Source organism: Fringilla coelebs (genome assembly GCF_963513975.1).
Source record: "Fringilla coelebs genome assembly, chromosome: 8".
NCBI classification, from domain to species: Eukaryota; Metazoa; Chordata; class Aves; order Passeriformes; family Fringillidae; genus Fringilla; species Fringilla coelebs.
This window is the reverse complement of record NC_140066.1, coordinates 12,222,865-12,244,040: the sequence shown is the minus strand read 5'-3', so window position 1 is coordinate 12,244,040 and position 21,176 is coordinate 12,222,865. Positions and strand designations below refer to the sequence as shown.

Sequence of the window (21,176 nt, the reverse complement as noted above, 5' to 3'; positions counted from 1 at the left end):
TATCTGTGGCATCTGGGTGAAATTATGAACAATAAAATAACTCTCAGCTGGAATTTCATGAGCAGCTAAACAGTGTCCATCTAGGGCATGCTGAATGAAAAGGGCATGTCTAAAGTAAAACATGCTCACACAAGGAAAGTCCCCCAGTCTGGCATGAAGCCATGTGCATACTGAATTAGGTCACTGCCTTAAGTGTGAATGTTTCCCCACTTCAGAAAGATGTACTCATCCTTTGCAACAAGGAACAAAAACAGAATGGTAATATAATTTTAAAAATGTAAAGCATTTTCAGTTAGCATGCTGGTCTGTTCCCTTGTGCTTAGAGAATCAATGAACTTTTTTGTAAGGAACAGAAACATTTCCATTGGTGAATATACAGAAGGCCATGGAAATGCAGAAAGTATTTACAACCAGGTGCCTCTGGAAAACCTGCAGATCTTTATAAGACTCAGCTGTCTCATTCTTTGGAGATCATGCAGACTACTGCAAATAGACTAGTTCTGAAAAACTGATAGGCAGCTAAATACCAGCATGCAGTAGCAGGTGCAATTTAAAGTTTTGGAACTTAATCTTTAAGCTCTGAAATTCCAGGGACTTCTGTGTGATTACTAATTACCAGGTAATATTACTGTCCTTTTTTATAAACCAGAATGTTCTCTGTAACCCAATTAATTTCTTTGGCTTGTTCTGGGGTTTCATAGCCTGCTTTCTCTTGTAATCATGTTCTACGGACTAGTTACTGGAATCCTAAAGTAGGGCTTTGTCAGACCAAATTCAGATCAAATTTGGGTTGTAAATATGCAAAATAAGGTGTTGGGGTTTTTTTCCTGTTCTCTGAAAAGAGAATAGTGAAATAGAGTGTTCATAAGCTCTCCTTTTCCAATGGGAAAAGAAGGAAGATTCTTACTGCTTTCACTCACTCTGTGAAGTATGCAAGATGAAATGTGTTTTACTCCTTTATGATAACTTCCCTCAGCAGAAGTAATACTGAAGGAAAAAAATAAAAAGTCAATTGGCTCAGTTCCCACTGCTTTAGCAAACTAACTTACCTATTCACTTCTCCATGTGCAATTTAAAACTTTAATGTTCAACATAACTGGTTGCACAAACATTCCTGGCCTTTAAAGGCCACAGTGAAGCTCTAGTGGGAAAAATGCCTGTTCTTTATGGTGGAAAAAACGGTCAAACGTAAATAGGCAATGCCTGTCTCTGTAAAAAGGCTGTCTTGTTAATAGGATTGTCACTAGCCCATAGATAAAGGGTTTCAGCTCATGAAGGAATAGTTAGAGCCAAGAAGGAAAAGTACCAGCAAGTGTAGTTCTCATTGCTTCAGGAGTGGGTTATTGCATGTGGGTTATCCCCTCAGGGCAGTGCCCCCAGACAGCCCTGTGCTGTGAGCAGGTGCAGTGCTCATGGGAAGGGCCAGGAACCGGCAGCTGTCCAGCAGTGAGTCCCCATGGGGTGTGTTGGCTTCCCCCATCCAAGTTTACCATACTGATGTCTGTTTGGTCACAGTGGGAAAGGCGGGAAGCGCAAGAGTTCTCTCACTGCCCCCTGCTATTCTCTGAGGGGATCTTGATCCCCTGGTACATTGTGTCCTCTCAACACCACATCTGGAGATCTGTTCTCCCTTGCTTCTATGACATGAATGAGACCTAAAGAAACTTGGTGACTCATCAAAGCTGAGCACAGTGCAATTTATTGGTGGAGCAAGATTTGACTACAAAAGCCTACTAGAACTAATGCTCCATCTTCAGGAGTATTGATTTGTCAGTCAACAACAATTAGAATAGTTGGGGCTTGATTTACTGGTATTTTATGCAAGTTAGATAATTTGATCATTTTTCAATATGCCTTTACTGACTGAAGATATGTCAGCTTCTGCATGGACTAGCTTTAGTACAGTTTAGCATTTACTGAGTTTTAAAGAAACTTATAGTTCTTTATGCTATTAATTGTGGCTTCACCTCTTGCAGTCTAACAGAACAAGAATTCAGTAAGAAATGTAAAAAAAACCATCACATGGTCATCTTTGTACTAAAGAAAGCTTGGGATGATATTGTATCATTTCTGTGAAGTGATTTTATCCTGTAGAATTTTTCTTCTGTCTCCCTTGATTCATCACATCTGGACACTGGTCAGTAGTCTGAGGATACATCTGGAGTTGATCACTCTTTATAGGCATTCAACTTGCATTTATATAATATTGTATTTATGCAGTGAGGAGTGACTAAATTCTGGCTTGTCTGGACTTGAAAGGATGTTATCTAGTATTCAGTTGATAAAACTGTTACTTATTTTTTACCAAAGTTTCCAGTAGCTTTCCATGAGTTCCAGAAGCTTCAGTTTCAGATGAGTAATTGCCTTTAATCTGCTGTATTAAAAATTTCTACATAATCTCTGTAAATTATTTATTAACAGGGTCTTGAGCACTACAAATACTAAAAACTGCTTTGAGCAGTACTATAGAGTTCAGCTGGACAACTCCAAGGTGTGCAGCTCTTGCCAAACTTGGTGTGGATGATATGCCTGCATACTTTGTGTGGCTGTGATATGAATAAGTCATTGCTGCTGATGGCATGAATAAGTCACTTAGTCTTTCAGGCCTTAAAACTGGAACTTTCTTACAAGTGAAGATGCTGAATATGACAATACCACTGATCGGGGTACCTGATTCGCCCTGGAGCAGTATCCTGGCTGGAAGCTGAGTGGGAAGGGAGGAGTGTCACAAAGACATAACCAGGGAGACACGGTGCCAGTGTTTGCTGTAAACACATGGGAAGCATTGTGGCACCCTGAGTGACTCGCAGGGTCAGCACAAGATGGGCTGGGTGGCAGCTGGCAGTGCCAGATAAGTCTGCCTAACCCATGTACAAGGAGTATGGGAGTGAGCCATTTTTTTCTAGTTTCCTAAGGATAATGAAACTAAACTGGGTGTCTCAGAACTTCCCCCAAACCCTAATTGCATAACACAGTCAAAATGGATGTAGAGCTAATAGGTCCCTGGATAAATTTTAATGAGCTTCACTTATTTTATACAAGCAATTTTTAAATGAAAGTATTTTATTAATGTTGAAAGTAGACTAACATACATTGGGCTTACTTCTTAGTCTTTTATGCTGTCATTGAAGAGGCCCATAAAACATTTAGCTGACTCAGTGCTGAGCAGGACTTTTGGTATCCCCCTCTTGCATAACTGGGCCGTTCCTCTGGTCTTTCCCTCTAGGCTGGTTTGGTCAGTCATGTAAGAGTGTGACCTGTGAAGCGGTCACTGCCTCTTCATGCTAGCCCAACCATGTCAGAAGATGGAAATATTAGCAGATGGATAATCTCAGGATCTCTTTCATCAATCAGGGATTGGCATTGAATTTTAATTTCTGTTGAATTACACTTAATCTGAAATGCAGTTTCAGTAAACTTTGATATTAAAATCTATAATACTTTATTCATGAGTGAACAATTATACCCTGAAGGATATTTACTTACAGTAAAAGCAAATGAAATTGCAAGCTTCTGCTGCTTCAAAATAGTTCATGGATTTTTTTTTTAAGTAGTTTAGAGGAGTAGGAAAGGCATGGGATTTGTTGGTATCTTTTTTCCTCCCACAGAGTAAAACAAAGCAAAATACCCAAGAAGGAATGGGGGAGTTAAAACAAATGTGAAGCAAACTGTGGTTAGGCTATAAGAACTGTTACTGCTTTGGCTAGCTGTGTGACAAATGCATTTTATTGGACTGTCCATATTACTGTTTTCCAGACGCTGGGTCAGAGGGAGTTGCTGATGGGTAATGCAAAACAAAATGTTTTTTCTTTCTCCCTTCATCACTCCTTCCACCAGCAGTCTTTTGCTTGCGTGTGTTAGAACTTTGTTCATGTGTTTCTCAAATGACTGTCTGCTTTGTAGTTCTAATATGCACCTTTCTTTTAATTTTAGGTTCTGTCTTCATTTTGCTGACTCAAACCACAGATTCCAAGGAAAGGAGGGGAAGTGGAATAAAACACTCAAGTGCCAGAGGAAAAGCAAGACTAGCCAATGAAAATTATTATTACTAAACTGTAGATTGCTCTCACACATAGTGGGAGGGGAAATTTGCTGTCTGTTCAAAGCTTACAAAATTACTTTTGCAGATTTCCTTCACAAAACTTCAAATAAGCTAGGCTCCTTCAACTAAGGCTGAATTAGGAGATGGCAGTATGATTCCTTGCTGGTCTCTTCAATCTTCCTCCTCCTTTGCAGGTTTTTTTTGTTTGGGGTAGGAAATCCTGAACAAATTGTATGGCGCCAGCCAGACTTACAGTTGATGGTTATGGATGACACAGGAACTTCAGATTTACATCTCTGCAATGACACCTGATTAAGGCAAAGCTTGAAAACTGCTCATCTGCTATGTTACCAGAACTTGTAGTAGCTATAACAGTTGTGTTTTCTCTCTAAGGTTTGAAGTCTGGGGTGATGTACCCCGGAAAGCAAGAGCAAATAAGTAATCTTTTAGGATCGGTAGCAGAAATAATATGAGAATGCCCAGAAGAGGCTTAGTAATTCAAGCCAGGACTCGTTGGCTGTTGGTGGGCCTTGCTTTACTATTCAGTTTAGTCTTGCTCATGTATTTGCTGGAGTGTGCTCCACAAACAGATGGCAATGGATCTCTGCCTGGTGTTGTAGGTGAAACCATGGGTAAAGAATACTATCAAGCTCTCTTGCAGGAACAAGAGGAGCATTATCAAAACCGAGCTACCAGTCTGAAACGTCAGATTGCCCAGCTAAAGCAAGAGCTTCAGGAAATGAGTGACAAATTGAAGGCCTTGCAGGAAAAAAAGAGCCCGAAGATCAATGGTATGAACTACCAGGGCACCAAAGAACAAACATCCAATGATCTCCTAGAGTTTCTTCATTCCCAGATTGACAAAGCTGAGGTGAGCGTGGGGGCCAAACTGCCTAGTGAGTATGGAGTCATTCCTTTTGAAAGCTTTACATCCATGAAAGTATTCCAGTTGGAGATGGGGCTCACTCGGCATCCAGAAGAGAAACCTGTTAGAAAGGATAAACGAGATGAATTGGTGGAAGTTATCGAGGCTGGCCTAGAAGTTATCAATAATCCAGATGAAGAAGATGGACAAGATGAAGATGATGGAGTAGGAGACAGGCAGCTGTATAGTGAAAATGATTTTATAGAAGGTATGTTTACATGCTTCCCAACGCCTTAACAGAATGTCACAACAAGCATTTAATGGGGTTTGTACTTTTAGGTGTTTTACTTACTTGAATAGAGTCTTGAAGAGTAATTGCACAATAAGAGCCTTTATTTCTGATGATGAGGACATTACTGCTTCATTATCTTGTGTTTTTCGTGGAGTAACAAATGCATTTCAGAAGGATTCACCACAAGAGGTGTACTGGGGAAGCTGTATCTGCTTAAAATATAGATGCATTCCTAACTGATTGTATCCAAAGTCAGTGTGACAAAGCTGCTTATGGTCCTAAATAACTGAAAGACTTCCAGTGAAACTGATGGCACTGGGAGGGAGAAATTGATTCATCTCTCTTGTTCCAGACTAGTTAAGCAATCCAGTATGAAGCTACATGGTTTTTCTTCATTCATCTCTATGCCACTTTTAGTTAATAGTCAGGCATTTGACTTCCTTAGAGCTGGCACAGTCATACTGGAGGGAGAGGTAGGCTATGTTCTGGGCCTGTCAGCTGAAGAGCTTGGTGTCCTGAATAGACCTTTCATGGTACACAGTTATGGGGTCTGCCAAGCTGTGCAGCCTTGAACTGTTCTCTTGTTTTCTTTTCAGTTTTGTCTCAGTGCCTGTAAGTTTAATTGCAGAACACATATTATTATAAAGGCCTATGTAGCAGTTAAACTTTCAACACTTAGTAAGGCCCTTAAAAGGTGCAGTAGTGACAAATTCCATAACAGGGGACTTTCAAGGTATGGTGTCGTGCAATGGAGGTAAGTGTTATCAAAAATTGCCTTAGTACCTCTTCTTCATAGTTACAGTAATAAATACAGTTCATGCTGCCATTAAAGACCAAAAGATATTGTAAGACCATTACTATAGAAGGGATTCTGAAATACTGATGTCTGTATTATTAAAAAAAACATGCTGGAGAAAGGTACCATAGGCCTTGAAATAATAGGTTCTTTCAGTCTCACATGATATAATTGGTCTGTAGTGCAAAAAGTCTCTGTTTTTAACAGCTACTGTGTTTAAAGCTTGATGCAAGTACTCTTCTTCATTCCAGAAGGTGGTACGGTCCATGGAATCCACTCAGCTGGGTTAATGCGTCAGCCTGTGTTAGGCTCTTAGTACAGTTCTCATTTAAAACCCTATTATTTTTTCCAGGGGTAATCATTCTTGGGCTTTATTTCTACATTAAGTATTCACCTGCTTATCCATTGCTATTTTAGATATTGCTTGTACTCAAATGGGTTTTTATTTTATCATGGCTGAAATAGCTGTTGATTTTTAGTGCTGCCTTTAATGACAGAAAGCAAGTAGTTTTAGGACCTTAGAATTACACTTCATACCTCTTCCTCTGTTCACACCACTATTTGTTTTTGGAAATCAAACTAATTTCCTTTTGCTGTAAAGACAGTAACTTCAAATGCAGGGTTACAGGAACCATAGGGAAAGACAAGTCTTTAATGCTGCATATTGAGTGTGTTAGCAACCAGCCATAGTGTTATCTAGATCTATTAGTATCTTTCTTCAGACAGAAGTTGTGGGTTGTGTGGATATTCTGTGGGTTTTTTATGTGCAAATACTACTGGCTAATTTAGCCAGCAAAAAAAGGCATCTTCTGAATGTTATCTTTGCCCACCCCTGTTTTTCCAGAAGCAGACCCAGCCAGTGTTAGTACATACAGGTCCCTTGCCCTGCAGCCCTGTAAACAGGCTCTAGGACTCTTCCTGTGCATCCCTTTTTGATGGAAGTGCAGTTGGAAAGCTGATTCCATTCTGTTTATAAAATACTAGTCCCTTAAGCTGTCCTAAACTGGTAGGATCAAATTGCCTAGCAGATTTGGTGTATCAGCTGGAGTCAGAACAAGTCCTGTAACTGTCTTAAGAGCACATCAAAATTGTTGCTGGATTAGTGTTGCTCATTTAGAGAAATAGTTTTTAAAGTTGGCTTCAGTTGAAGCATGTAATTTAAGTTCTACATCCTCTTCAGTTGGTAATTATTTTGTAATAAGGGGTTTGTGACTAAAACTAGAGTATTGTGCAATTTGAACCTGGAGGCTGAGAAACTTGGTGTGTGGATTTTTTTTTTTCACTTCTGGGACGAAAGAGAAAATGTGGCACTGCATTAATACATAAGTTAATAAATTAATACAGTTAATACATAACAATCATGTTTTATGCTCAGTATAGATAAGTTGGTTTTATCTTCTAACTTGCAGGATTTTTTTCCTCAAAACTACTGCATATCTATATACAAAAACTTACCCACAAAGCTGTGCTACAAGAAATTTTTATTCTGAAGCCTTCTAGCTTGTTACCTCAACAGGCTATTTTTATATAGGTCAATATTTGGTTCTGGGAATTATGTCTGCTCTTTTCCTAGACTTGTGAAATATTAGACTAAACTTGGAACCATGTAAATTTTTGTGATATGTACTTTCAGGTACTCTCTCCTTAGAGAATTTGTTGGTTGTTTAAGTAAGTTTAGAACATATTTTCTTATAGATGATTTTACTTAGTGGTGTCTTTTAATGTCTGCTGAATATGTCTGAAGTTCTTTGCCAGAATTTACGTTGCCTCTGTTGCCCAGTCAGTTAAGTGTCATTGTCTTCATTTGAACGAACATCAAGAATTTTTTTTCTTACTGTGTTTTAGAATTTTTCTATATTGGAGTAACTTGAGACAACTAATGCTAATAACTTGAATTGAAAATCGATCTGCTTTCCATTTTAAAAATAGGAATTTCCTAAATAAACTTTTTTCTTAAAAAGTACACTTAATAAGCCCATAATACTTGTGGTAGTCTGAATCTACTGATTTTTATTACTCTTAACACTGGGCAGGCCAAAAAAGTTCCAAATGCATCCTGATGGATGCCAACTTTCTTGTTGCCACTCTGCATTTTTGCAGTGTGTCCTTGATTTCACTGTTCGTGCAGCTGCTCAGCCTCTCTGGGCTCTGCACAAAGATGTTCTGTGGTGGTGCAAGGAAGCTGTGTCCAGAACAGGGAGCACTCTGGCCAAGTGCTTCCTGAGCTCATGTTATATTTTAGCGTTGCAAAACAGAGCAGTGATCCAAATCTGCTTTTGAATTCTGATAGGGCAGATCTGTCACAGCCGCACCATGGTTATATGCAGGCTTTGAGCAATAACACTGAGTAAAAAAAAAAGATTTCTAAGTATATATTACAACTACAAAGATATTTTCTGAAAACTTCAAATTATTTTTCACAAAGCTCAGTTGACTTGCTCTGATGATGAAGAGAAAACCAGCAAATTTCACAGCTCTGTTTGCTGTACCTGTTTTCCTTTGTAGCAACCCATAATGAAATTTCCAGAATTTTAATATTAACAGAACAGAAATCTGACCTGAAAAAAAGTCTTGTTGTGCAGTTACTGTTTGAGAAACCCTTTGAAGTAGATTTTTTTTTTCTCAGTGTTTACATTAGATCTAAGTGTATGAGAAGCAAGAGTATTCTGTTCCCCCTGGATGAAGAGTATCCCTAGAGAGGATAAAAGATGCAATTTTACATATTTTCACAAATGAATTGATTTAGGATTATGAGCAATGGACCTAATTGCTGAACTGCACCTTCTAAGATAGTCCTCCATTAAAAATAGATTTCTTTGAGATCAGTATTTGATAATATTAAGAAATGAAGAGTAATTCAGAGGAGATAATAGTATTACTTCTGTCTGTTCCCTTTCTCCAGAAGCCTGTGACATTGACCCTTGAGTGGTGATAGAGAAGCCTTGAGGAGCCTTCATGGAGACGCTTCACTATCAGTGTAGCTGGCTTATTTGGGTTTGCATTTATCAGTGTAATTGGCTTTTTTAATCAAGAGATTACAAGCTCTTCCATTGCACGAACATTTAAAATTAACTGTTGGAAAATAGAACCACTAGCATGTTTTCAGAAGCTAATTGGCAATTAGCTAATCACTAATAAAGGTCTTGTTATTGAATGCCTAGCAGTGCTGTTTGGGTCCATTTCTCTTATTTCAGTTGGAAACTGCACAAAATCAGGAAACTTTCTTTAGGTCATCATTGAAAAAGAAGACTTCCCACCCCCACCCATCCTTGGAATGTAAAAATCCTTTATTCCCGTGCTGCAAGCTTCCAAGTTCTTGCCATCCATAGAGCAGTGTTGGCTGCTGGTCATGCAAACAGCCCCTGCCTGTGTGCTGTGTAAAACCAGCAACTGGCCACTGTCCTGGGAACTTCAGTGGAGGACTCTATTACACACCAAAAGAGCCAGATCCATCTCCAGTCCATAGACCAAACGCTTCCTGGTAGTTGTAAAGCAAGTAATACTCAAGGCAACAAAAGAGCAGCTTTTTGGCTTTCATAGTAACTGATCCCCAGGATTCCTATGTTTAATTTGTTTGGTGAGAAGCAGAACTTCTGCAAAGGGAGTGGAGCTTCATGGACCAGGAATAGCAGCTGTTAAATTATTTCTGCTGCTTTTTACCTCTTTGCTTGTGGAGTTCTCTTTTGGATGGCAGCCAGCGTATGCTAGTTGCAAGGTGAGATAACAGGTTTTAGTAAATGAGTCAGTTCCAAGTGTTAAAAACTGGAATACACTAAGAAGTAAACCAGATATGGGTTCTTTTTCTGGCTGTTTTCAAATCCGGCTTCTGTGCATAGAGACTTGAGTCCCATGAAAGTATTCAAATTAGTAGATTGGCAACAGAAGCTAGCTCGTAGCAAGGAGAATAACTCTAGGAGTACATACTATTTAAAAGAATTGTGGTTCTAGTAGCATATTGAGATTCAAAAGTTTGGAATCTTGTATTTCAACAATTGAATGTTGGCTTGGCACTATTTGGATTTGAATTTGCATATTAAGGTCTTTATGAAGTTACAGCAGTGGGTTTTGCTTTAGTTTAATTTTTTTTAATTAGTCTAGAGATTTTTACTCTGTATGTACTTCAGCCTTCTGTTGTAGACTGATGTCTGAGTTTATCATTTGATTTAAGATAAGCTATTGGCAGCTGGTATGCTTTTAAAAAACTTCTCTTATGTTGTAAATGGTATTTTTATCTGTAAACAGCTATTGGATAGCAGAGAAAATAATAAAATATAAAATACTGAATGTTAGTTTCCCCGGGGGTCCTGGTACAAAGTATTTGCTTTCTATTACATCGAAGTGTGATGTATGAGCACCATGGTGCATCAGCTCCTCCATTCACCAAGATGCTGTTTCCAGCCTACAGTGTGCAGCACAAAGAGTTGGAATGGAAAAGGGTTGAGAGGGATTTAAAATCTTGTGCTTCTTCTGGCTTGTGGGCTTTCATTGTTTGAAACACCATTTTCAGTGCTTGTAATTAATAATGATTTAAAAATAAGCATTAAAATGTCGGGTGTACTTATGCATCTCTGTGCTGACAAAAGCATAAATGTGCATTTGAGTCTCTTCAAGGAGAGCATTGCAGAACTTTGTTCAAAGGGTAAAAAGCCTCTCAGCTGAGAGGTTCAGTCATCACTGACTTCCAGTGTGATGGACCAGCTTGTTCTGCTGCACCATGTGTCCCACAGCCCCTCTGTGGTGTTCATCCACATTGTCCCTTGGTCTGCCAGTGCATGTGCTTGTCCACAAGACAGGCTGGATTACAGAGCTGGGCATGGGAGGGGTGTAAGGAGCTTGCTGTAGAAGAGAGACTGCTGGGCAGAAGTGAATGAAATTGGGTTTGGTTTGGGGGTGGAGGCTGGAGCAGAGGAACATGGAGGTAGATTTAGGGAAAGCATTCTTTCTTTGTAAATGGAATCTGAGATATGGAGAAAGAAGTTAGGTCAGGGTGGTGTGCACATTCCTTTGCTTTTTGTATTGAAAGGGAAGGGAACATGGAGAATACTTGCCTGGGCAGAGGGAGAGACATAAAGCTCCATCATCCCTTCTTTATGGTTCCTGAGACAGTCAAGCCCAAGCTGCTGTAGGGCTGGGAGCTGCTTTCTTTGCATACTTTGTCTGCTGTTGATTTCAGTTGCAAAAAAAAAAGACAACAAAAAGGACAGTATTAATGCGAGGTACAAAAGAGAACCTTTTGTGTTACCAGTATGCTCTGTGGCCTGTCACCAGCTGCTTTCAGGGTGGGAGGCCTGGGAGGGATTTCAGTTGCTGAGGAGACTGGCTTGGAGAAGGGGCAGTTCAGGGCAGCCAGGTGAAAGGAAATGCATCATGTTAGGGCAGGGGTGTGCATCACACTTGGGCATATGCAGCTCTTTCTCTACGGTCTGGGTGGCCACTTAACTGGAATGTAATGCCAGTTCATGGTGTAGCTTGTGGTTCTTTGGAACAATACATCTTTTCCTTGCTGGTGAGTGGAAAGCAGAGATGGGATGAACATAAGCCATTTTTATTGGAGGATTTTTCCTGTCATAATTTCTTACTCTCAGGTTAGCATAGATATGGAATTAGTAACACAGAGCTTAGTAGGGTCAAAACCACAGATGAGCCTCAGTCCTCTCCTATGTGGTATAAACTTAGAGTCTGTTGCTTTGACTTCCTTGTTTGATGGTCCTTAAGTTAAAGGGACAGATTTTTTCCTACCCATTTGAAGTAAAATATCTCTCAACAGATAGTCCTGTTTCTGGAGGGACTAGCACTTTTGTCCTAAAGTGTGACAGCCACATAGTCTTCTAAGGACATAGGCAGAAGTTTTCTATGGGTGTAGTAAAGTACCACTTATTTATCAGATAGAAAGCATTAATTACTGGTCAGCCGTGAAAACAATTTAAAAGCATTCCAGCACTATCGCACAGTTGTTTTGTTTAAATGCCACATGTCAGATTTTGCAGACTTTGTCAAGCAAGTTATTGTCATTTGTTCTGCCCACAGAACAAATTTTGCTTTTCTTGTGGTGATTACTGGCCAGATGATCTCAGATTTTACTGTGGACTAGCTCAGAGCTAGATTGTTCCTGAATGGCTTAAGAATTAAGCCATTCAGGCAATATTAGATTTCAGCCAACCTTTTCCATAGTAAATAGCTGAATTTCCTTTTTGTTGGGAAGACCCAACTCCAGTTGAGAAATTGGCATAGGACCATGAAATCTGTTGTCTCTATGAAGCAGGGGAAGCTGGAGTTCATTTGGGATTGTTTCTCAGGTTTGACCTAAATTGGTAGAAGGGTGACTGTGATCAATAACAGTTTGTGGAAATTTCATATAGGAGAAACCCAGAAGCTTTGCCCTCACTTCTTTAGTTGTAAGGAAAACCAGTGTGTCTGAAATAAAACTGCTGGGATCTTTGACTGTACATATTACTTGTGTGACTTATTCTTCAGGTTACTATCGTACAGAGAGAGATAAGGGGACACAGTATGAGCTGTTTTATAAGAAGATGGATGGCATGGAGTACAGGCATGTCACCTTGTTCCGACCTTTTGGACCCCTCATGAAAGTGAAGAGTGAAACAGTCGATATTTCTAGATCGATCATTAACGTTATTGTTCCTCTTGCTGGAAGAACTGAGGCATTTGCACAATTTATGCAAAACTTTAGGTAGGTGCATGAGATTATATAGTGAGCTATGTTCCTGATTTTCAGTATTTTGTTTTCTTTTCCAAGTGAATTCCTGTTCTGGTTGAGTTGCAACAGAGCTAATGATTCCAACATTGTGTGCAACTGCCTTGGGATGTTTGTAATTAAACCTACTGTATGGAGAAAACATTGCTTCTAAAAGGGCTTAAGGGATTCTTGAATTGCAGCAAAATTACCAAAAGTCAGGGTCATTGTGGACACAGATGATCTTGAACGTAATTTGTGTATTTGCATCAGTTGAGGAGTGCCTGTTTATAAAATAAGGTATTGGAATGTGACATACAGTATTGGAACCTTGTGATGTAAATGGGCAAGGTGGGGAAAGAAGAGGGGAAAGCATCTCTTTTTGTTTTCTTTGAAGCCATTTGATGACTAACCAGATTACTTCAATCTGCTAATTCTTTTTAGTGCTGTAGCTTTTAAGTACCTAAAGTTTTTTGTTGTGTTGCAAGTATTTACTAATATCAGCTTATCTTTGTGCTTATAGGGATGTGTGTATTCATCAGGATAAGCGTGTTCACCTCACAGTGGTGTACTTTGGACAAGATGGTCTATCAGAAGTGAAAGGCATCCTAGAATCTGTAGCTAGGTAAGTATATCAGTCCAACACCAGTCAGTAAAACTGGCATTTTAAACAGCTTTTAAAAAAGAATGAAGAAATAAACCAAATAAAGTTATACTCCATTACAGGTTACTAGGAAATTCATTATTTATTTACTGTACATTATTTATGGTTGCCATTTTACAGCTTAGGTTGCAAAAGTTTCCTGAAGACTACTAAAAATCAAGTTATAGCCAGAAAAGACTTTGAGGTGTCTATCTGACAGTCCAAAAAGCAACAGGGGTGAGTTTTGCAGTGGATATTCAGTCACGTTAACAGATTGATTAGAGTTTAGCTTCTTTGGAACTAGGATGTACATTTTAATAGTTACCTCACTGGAGAAACAATTTTATTTAATGATAAGGAAGAGAAATATAGTAGTTAAAGTAGGCCTGTACTTACTCTCAGCTGTAAAATAACTTTAAGCATGGTCCACTGTGGCTGTATCAGCATGACATCAGTAAAATTCACAAATGTGTCTTTTATGGTTTTTGCTCCAGAGAGATGGGACAGGTGTCAGCATCCTTTAACCTATAGCCCAGGGGCTCCTTCACCACCTGAACTCTTGCACTCATCCCTGAGCTGGGAGCCTCTTCTCCTTGAGCTCTGGTATGATCCCTGTCTCACTGTGCTGTCCAGGCTCCTACCCATGACACCGACTAGACACAGGCTACTTTGTCACCAGCTTGGAGCCTGTGATGGAGAGCTAGCCTGACATGTAAGGGCATCTCCTAGGAAGGGAGGAGAGAATTTCTGCATTTTTTGCTGTGGTCTCCCTAGCACTCTCCCTCCTGGGTGCTGTACCCCTCCATTTTTGAGGCCTCTGCTGCCTGCCCTGCTCCCAGTGAATTGTCCCTCAGAGCACTGAGTCAGTGCTGCAGGCTCACTGGCCATTTACCTGGTTCTGTATCTTTTTAGTGGTGCTACTGTTGAATATCTTCACTGTCTTCTCTTCAAGCATTGTCCTCTGAAGTGTCTCTGAAGTAGACACTTAACTTTGCTTGAAGGTGCTCTCTGAGTGTGTTTCCAGTCTTCTTTGGCTGCTCCTTCCCTCTTCTGCTGTGAGTACAGGCATGTATGCTAGTGGTGAACAGCGAGGAGAAGCAAAGTGCCTGGGTTATGGTGGCACTGTCACACAGATGGCCTTTGCCCCATGACTGGTGATGCCAGGACTCTGGCTTCCTGTTTGCCCTCTTCTCTGAGCTAGTGAAGACAGATATTTCTGTTGGTCAGGACTTCTTGGTTTGTGGGGACAAATTTTAGAAGCTATTGTAATTCAGAGAGCAATTTAATTCATGTCAGTTAACAAAAGGCCTGTTATCTGTCTGAATGATTAAACATGAAATGAAGTTACAAAGACTGATTTCTATCATTTTACAAGGCTTAAAATTAAAATAGACAACTAAGTGTAACAATTTTTTTTTTCTCATTCTGATCATATAACTGCTTTTAAATTTCTGGAATGAAATTCCTGTAAAATGCTAAAAAACCTATCAATGGTCCTCTCTGCCCCTCCCCACAGATTTATGTTGGGTTTGGCTCTGTTTTTCTTGTAGAGAAACTGACTTCCACAATTACACGCTTGTCTCTCTGAATGAGGAATTCAACCGAGGCCGAGGACTTGACATGGGTGCCAGAGCCTGGGAAAAGGGCGAGGTCCTGATGTTCTTCTGTGATGTTGATGTTTATTTCACAGCCGAATTCCTCAACAGCTGTCGCTTAAATGCTGAGCCCGGTATGTTCCCCTGTTGTTGCTGGAAGGGAGCCTTGTCACCTTGCTTGACTTCAGCTGACCTGTGCTGGGCATATAGAAAACAAGGAAAACTCAACTAGAATGGTGGAGCTTATTCAGTACCACACACCCTAGAAAACTAATCACTCTCTGCACAAAGGGCAATAATATTTAGACTGAGAAATAACTTCTGCCTTAGTGTAGCTTGTTTTAAGAACATGTCTTTTTTGTGCAACATAAAATTTTCATGTTCTTTTTAGATTTAGTTGTCTGAAAGAAAGCTGGACAACTTCATTGCTTTAACAATTAGACTGCATGTAAATCTGTATAACAAAACTCAGTGTAACACTCTACAGTGGAAGATGATTTTTGTTGTTTTGAAATCTCTTAACAAGTTTGGTTTATCTCTTCTCACATGTGTATGGCCAAGACATGTTGCAAAGGAATGGTTTTCAGTAGAGCTACAGTGTGCTCCTTATGGAGACTGAGCTAGTGTTCCACTGTTCCATCCTAAGCTCTGAAATATTGATTATTTTTCTGAGTTTGTATGATGCTTGCTTGTTCTACAAGCTTCTGCCAAGAAGGGTAAAGTTTTCTTGAGTTAACAAGCACGCTACTGAAGATCCCCTTCTGTCAAACTGTTTGGGTCCTTTTTCTAATGCTTACTTTTGTTTGAAATTTGTTGCAGTCAGAAACCATTTTCTCCAAATGTCAGTTTGGAATCAATAGATATTTTTTCTTCACCTAACAAACAGGCAAGAAAGTTATTCAGAAGCCAGCTATTTGGGTTCTGTTTCTTGCTTTTTCTTTCATTTCTGTCTCTGTTCTTCATGAAACAAATTGTATAAATAATGGGGAAAATTTTGGAGGGGAGTATTTTGTGAGCTTTAACAAGAAAGAGAGTTCAAGACACTGCTTGAAGTTCATACTGGCAGTTTGTCATCTTTGTTTCAAATGAGATCTGAAAATGCTGCTCACTCCTTCAGAGTTCATGCCCAACTCAGAATAGTGAATATTCTTGTGGACTGTTGTCAGTACTTTTGCAGCATTGGTCATGCAAGACATTAGTGGAAAAATATTTACCTGGCTTCTATAAGAGACACAGTACTGGTGTTTTCAGCATAGTCAGGATTCTCATGATGCTTGATGCCCTTGCAGGGTATCTTGGGAGTACTTGCTTTTACATATTTGTGGACAGAGATAAATTCATAAAACTCAACAATGCAAGGTGCTAATTGGATTTGGTTATTTTTAGTTTTACTGCATATCATTATTGCAGGAATTTTTCAGTCACCTAGAATGATACTGAGATATCTAATATTTTGTATAAGCATGTATAATTATATATAAATGCAAATCAAGTGTAATGTGTATAACATGCATACATATATTTTTTTTAATCCTAAAGGCTCTGCCGCGCTGGATGTCACTTGCAGTGGTCTTCCTAGGTGGGCAATCTTAGCAGCTAGAACTTGGTGTTATTTATATCCACTAGGAAATGCCTAATAGGTCATCTTTTACATAAAAAGAGTGTTTCTGGTTTCTTTTTGCCTTCAGAAAGCATGCCCACAATGCGTAACAATTATCTTTTGATTTCCAGGGAAAAAAGTTTTCTATCCTGTGGTATTCAGCCTTTACAATCCTGCTATTGTCTATGCCAATCAAGATATACCACCTCCTGTGGAGCAGCAATTGGTAAGCAGCTTGGTTTATTCTGCATAGAATTAGGTGTGCTTTGTATTGAAACGAAATTAAGTGTAACTGAATAGTCTGTTTGGGATATCTTACGACCTTTGGCACTGCATATCTAAACAGTTTTCTCCATTATGGGCAAAGCGCTTGGAAAAAACCTTCCGCCTAGTTTAAAAGAAGTAATTGCAATTAACCAAATGAAGTTGGTAGTTCTTATCTGCTGCTTATTGTGCCTTGACAAGCCAGTTTTTTAGGAGGTTGGTGGCATTGCATGGCAGCAGCTTTCATCTTATGTTCCAGCAAACAAAGCATTGGTGAAAGGCAAAAACCTCTGAAGATGTGTCCAGTCTGACTCTTTCGAGAGACTGCATGGATGAAATTGGGTTTTGCAGCTGAGACTTCTGAGATGGACAGGTTTAGAGGAGGAAAAGAAGAGAGTAGAGGTGTATTAAAAGAAAAACATAATAGCTCTCATTCCCTACGTTGTTTGCAAGGATCCTGCTGAAAGCCAGAGGGAAGGTTTTGCATATAATCTTGGATAATCACAGCTGATAGAGGAGTGAGCCCCTGCCTGACAGTTCTTCTGTTCACTCTTTTAAACTTAACAATATTATGCTTGTTGACTTCAATCACAAAGCTTACTTTTCATGTCATATCAGATCAAGAGACAAATGTGGCCTTAGAAAATGGGTAGGAAATGGAGTGTTGGGAACAGGTGATTTAACCATCGACTAATTTACTGCTTGGTCTGGGTAGATACATAGAAAATAGAGGTGGTGCAGCAGAAACTGCTATGGAAACTGCAGTGAGGTTGAGTGGGATTGGAAGGCAGAGGGTGAAGTGAGCAGCAGGTCACTGGGAAGCCCCACATGAGTGCATGACACAGAAATACCAGAAGTGTTATTATGCTCTATCCTGCCCTGAACAAACAATTGGAAGAGCTTAGCTTTCTGCAAAACCAAGTGAAATGTACCTCCTTGGTTGTATTGTACATTTCAAAATTGTACTGGTTTAAAATTGCAGGTACACAAGAAGGATTCTGGTTTCTGGAGGGATTTTGGCTTTGGGATGACTTGTCAATATCGGACAGACTTTCTGACTGTTGGTAAGATGAGACTAAAGAAAAAAAGAAGTGTGTTTAAAAAGTGATTCTCTGGTCTTACCTAATGATAGGAAAGTAATACAGTTATTTCTTGTAATATTTCCCCAAGCCCAGCAGACTTGCTTGACAAGTTTGACCAGTGAGATAAATTAGCTTTTCTGGATTTTGATGTCCCATTTGTCAAGTGTATTAAAAGACACAGTAGTTTTACTAGAAATATTTCTAGAATTTTTTTGAATACTGGTGGGGTTTTTTTTTTTGGTACTTTGTGTCTGTCTGAAGCAAATGAGTCAAGTTTAAGAAACATGTCACTCAAATAAGCCATTCACATAGACAAGAAGCATTCTAATCCTTTCTTTTAAATAACCTAGAGAAATTGAATACAGCTGTTGGAATCTTTAGCAATGTGATTTGCCCCCCCTTGTGGCATGTTCTTAAAACTGAGAACAGCTTGGTGTGCTTAAATGTGGAAGATAGTGGTGAGCATAGTCTGCCAGAAGATGTAAATCTGCCAGAAGATGTAATGACAGAGCCCTGCGTGCTGTCTGGTGGCTTGAATGCAGGCTGATTGCTAAGAGCAGTCATATTGCCATCTGCATGGTAGTGCTAAACGAAGACTTCATAATTCTGGAGTTTTGAAACTGTACAAGGGCCTGGATTGCTCTTCACTGTGGTCCTGGAAAAACAAGAGAATTTAAAATGGTGAACCATGTTCCTTTTGTTAATCCAGCCTTTTGAATTGTGACCTGTGGAGTAATTGCTGGCATTGTTAGAGAGGATTTCTCATAGGGTGCATGGCTGCTTCATTTTCCAGCTGCTAAAATCCATTATGCTTCCTAAAAATAATTCAAAAGCATAGCGAGTGAGGTTTGCCTACAGTTTTCTGCAGCTGTCACATGGGATGTCATGCATAATGCAGTTTGGAGATGCTCTAAGAGGCTTTCTGTAGTCAGCAGATCTGTGTCCTGGGCACTTCCCACCACAAAGGATGCGGTATCCTTGAAGCTCCCGTCCCTCAAATTGGCATGCCGTGGCATGGGAAGCTTAGTTAAGTGCTACAGAATTTCTGGAATGTCATGCCAGATCTGGTAACACGTTAGGCATGAAGTGTTGCTCTTCTTGCCTGTGTGCCCAGATAACGATTTCTGACGCTGTCTTTGTAGGGGGTTTTGACTTGGAAGTGAAAGGCTGGGGCGGCGAGGACGTGCACCTGTACAGGAAGTACCTGCACGGGGAGCTGATGGTGATCAGGACGCCGGTGCCCGGGCTGTTCCACCTGTGGCACGAGAAGCACTGTGCGGACGAGCTGACCCCCGAGCAGTACCGCATGTGCATCCAGTCCAAGGCCATGAACGAGGCGTCGCACTCGCACCTGGGCATGCTGGTGTTCCGCGAGGAGATCGAGGCGCACCTCCGCAAGCAGGCCTACAGGACTAACAGCGAGGCCGCGGGCTGAGGGCCGCCTGGGGACTGCGCATTCACACTGAACCAGCACCGTTCTACAGCCTTAATTCAGCTCACAAATGCAGTGCCTCTCTTTTTCAGTGAAGAAGAGTTTAGAGGGTTTTTGGTTCTCGTGTTTGTTTTCCGAGTAATCCTTTGACTGATAGGCTCTTACCTACAAATCACTTGAGTTCGAGCACCTCAGCTAAATTGGACGGCGTCTGTGGTTCAAGGAAAGTGTCTTCAGTGTCAACTGGAAAAATCTCTGGAATGTACAACTCAACACTTTTCCATGTGGTACATTTCTGTTCTTATGTTTGCATTCTTTTGAGAATTAAATGAAATAATCTTTTGTGTCTTGAGTATTTTCAGTCTGTATGGCTCACTGCACTGTGACTTTAGAAGGATACTATACTTAGACTCCATTGTATAAACAAGAGAAAGGTGTGGGAAAATAATCTCACCGTGGAAGCTATATGGACATGCTGACCGGTACAGCAGCTGTGCAGGGTGCTGATTCCACAGCAAGGGCTTGGTGCCACATTTGCTGTATTAACAGACATTGACATGGTTGAATAGAGAATAATTTGGGGGGGTGGGAATGAAGATCCTTTTAAGTGGAATTTTAGAACATATAATGGAAATTCACACTGTGAAGGAAACGCCACCTTCTTATTTCAGTGATGGAAGTTGGGAACATTCCAGCAGGGTGTTTCTGTGCCTGCTCTTTTCCCACAGTAGGTGCCATATCTCTCCTGTAAACTGAGCTGTGCTATTAAACTTGTTTGCTTAAATATTTTTGGCCCCATTCCTTCTTATTCCAAGGCCCTGGCTATGTATCTCATCCTTTAAGTTGAGGAACCACCTTTTCATTCCCATATGACTTTATTAGAGGCCTGTTTGCTATTATGCCAATATTTTCCTTGTGCATTCTTTCTCTTTTGGGCATTTTCCTGACATGTTTTTGTAAGGTGTCATATACTCCTAGTTGTTTCAGTAACTGAAAAAGCAAGTGCTATTACAGTCTTTCTTTATACAATGCTCTTCATTACACTGATCATCCTAGCAGCCTTACACTTTTTCAGTTTGCGGATGTTTTAGGGTTTTGGTTTTTCTTCCTCTGGGTCAGTTTTTGTTTGTTTGTTTTTTGATTGTTTTGTTTTGGTTTTTTGTTGCTTATTGGCTTTTTTTGGAGCATGTTTAAGCAGAATTATGCTGTGGTCTCATGAGTGCCTTGTACAATGGCACTACCACTTTGGTACTTCCCTTTTTGGGTGTTTTGGGATGCATAAACAGTACAAATGCAGGCAGGTCATTTTTCTCCATGTTGTCTTATATGATACCATATGGCATGCCTCGTTTTTTAATACATTTGTTTATAGAATGAATGCAGAGAATGCTAATTCAGTGGTTAAACCATTTGCATGGTTTCTGCTGAATTTAGATATTAGTTGAAAACCTTTCTCAAACCAGGTAATTAAGATCTGTTTATGGATTTATTTTGCTCAAGAATTCTGAAGGCAACTAAAGATTAAATGATTGATTTCTGAATAGCAGATATGCTGTGCAAATAGTTCTGGGCACTGATTCTTTTTTATATGTATATAAAATTCGCCTTTATGTAACTTATTGTGGAGAACAGTGTACTGTATTGTACTTAGAGTGAAGAGAATGCATTGCAGGACTTCTTGCAATTGATATTCTCAATATAATAAATGGAATTTCTGCATTTTAGAAATTGTTTTAAGCTGTTTCTTTGAAATATGTTTTTACAATAATATTGTACAGAGCGTAGCATACTGGATTCAAATAATATTTGCAGTGAGAAGTTCAGCCAGCTCAGTTTTGCATCTCAGGTTCTACCCAGACCAGATACCAGAG

General features: G+C 39.8%; 1 protein-coding gene across 2 annotated transcripts in view; it reads left to right on the top strand.

Moving 5' to 3' along the window:
- Window positions 1-20,905, top strand: part of CSGALNACT2 (chondroitin sulfate N-acetylgalactosaminyltransferase 2) — a 32,533-nt gene extending 11,628 nt beyond the window's left edge. Inside the window, exons 2-8 of one of the 2 annotated variants that reach the window (XM_084209871.1) lie at window positions 3,934-5,175; window positions 12,470-12,686; window positions 13,213-13,314; window positions 14,883-15,061; window positions 16,659-16,753; window positions 17,774-17,855; window positions 19,016-20,905. In XM_084209871.1, coding sequence (XP_084065997.1) covers window positions 4,512-5,175; window positions 12,470-12,686; window positions 13,213-13,314; window positions 14,883-15,061; window positions 16,659-16,753; window positions 17,774-17,855; window positions 19,016-19,308 — 1,632 coding nt within the window. In that variant the 5' untranslated portion in view covers window positions 3,934-4,511 and the 3' untranslated portion in view covers window positions 19,309-20,905. The remainder of the gene's footprint in view (window positions 1-3,933; window positions 5,176-12,469; window positions 12,687-13,212; window positions 13,315-14,882; window positions 15,062-16,658; window positions 16,754-17,773; window positions 17,856-19,015) is intronic. The other variant, XM_084209872.1, reaches the window with a different exon arrangement.
- The last annotated feature ends 271 nt before the right edge of the window (window positions 20,906-21,176 follow it).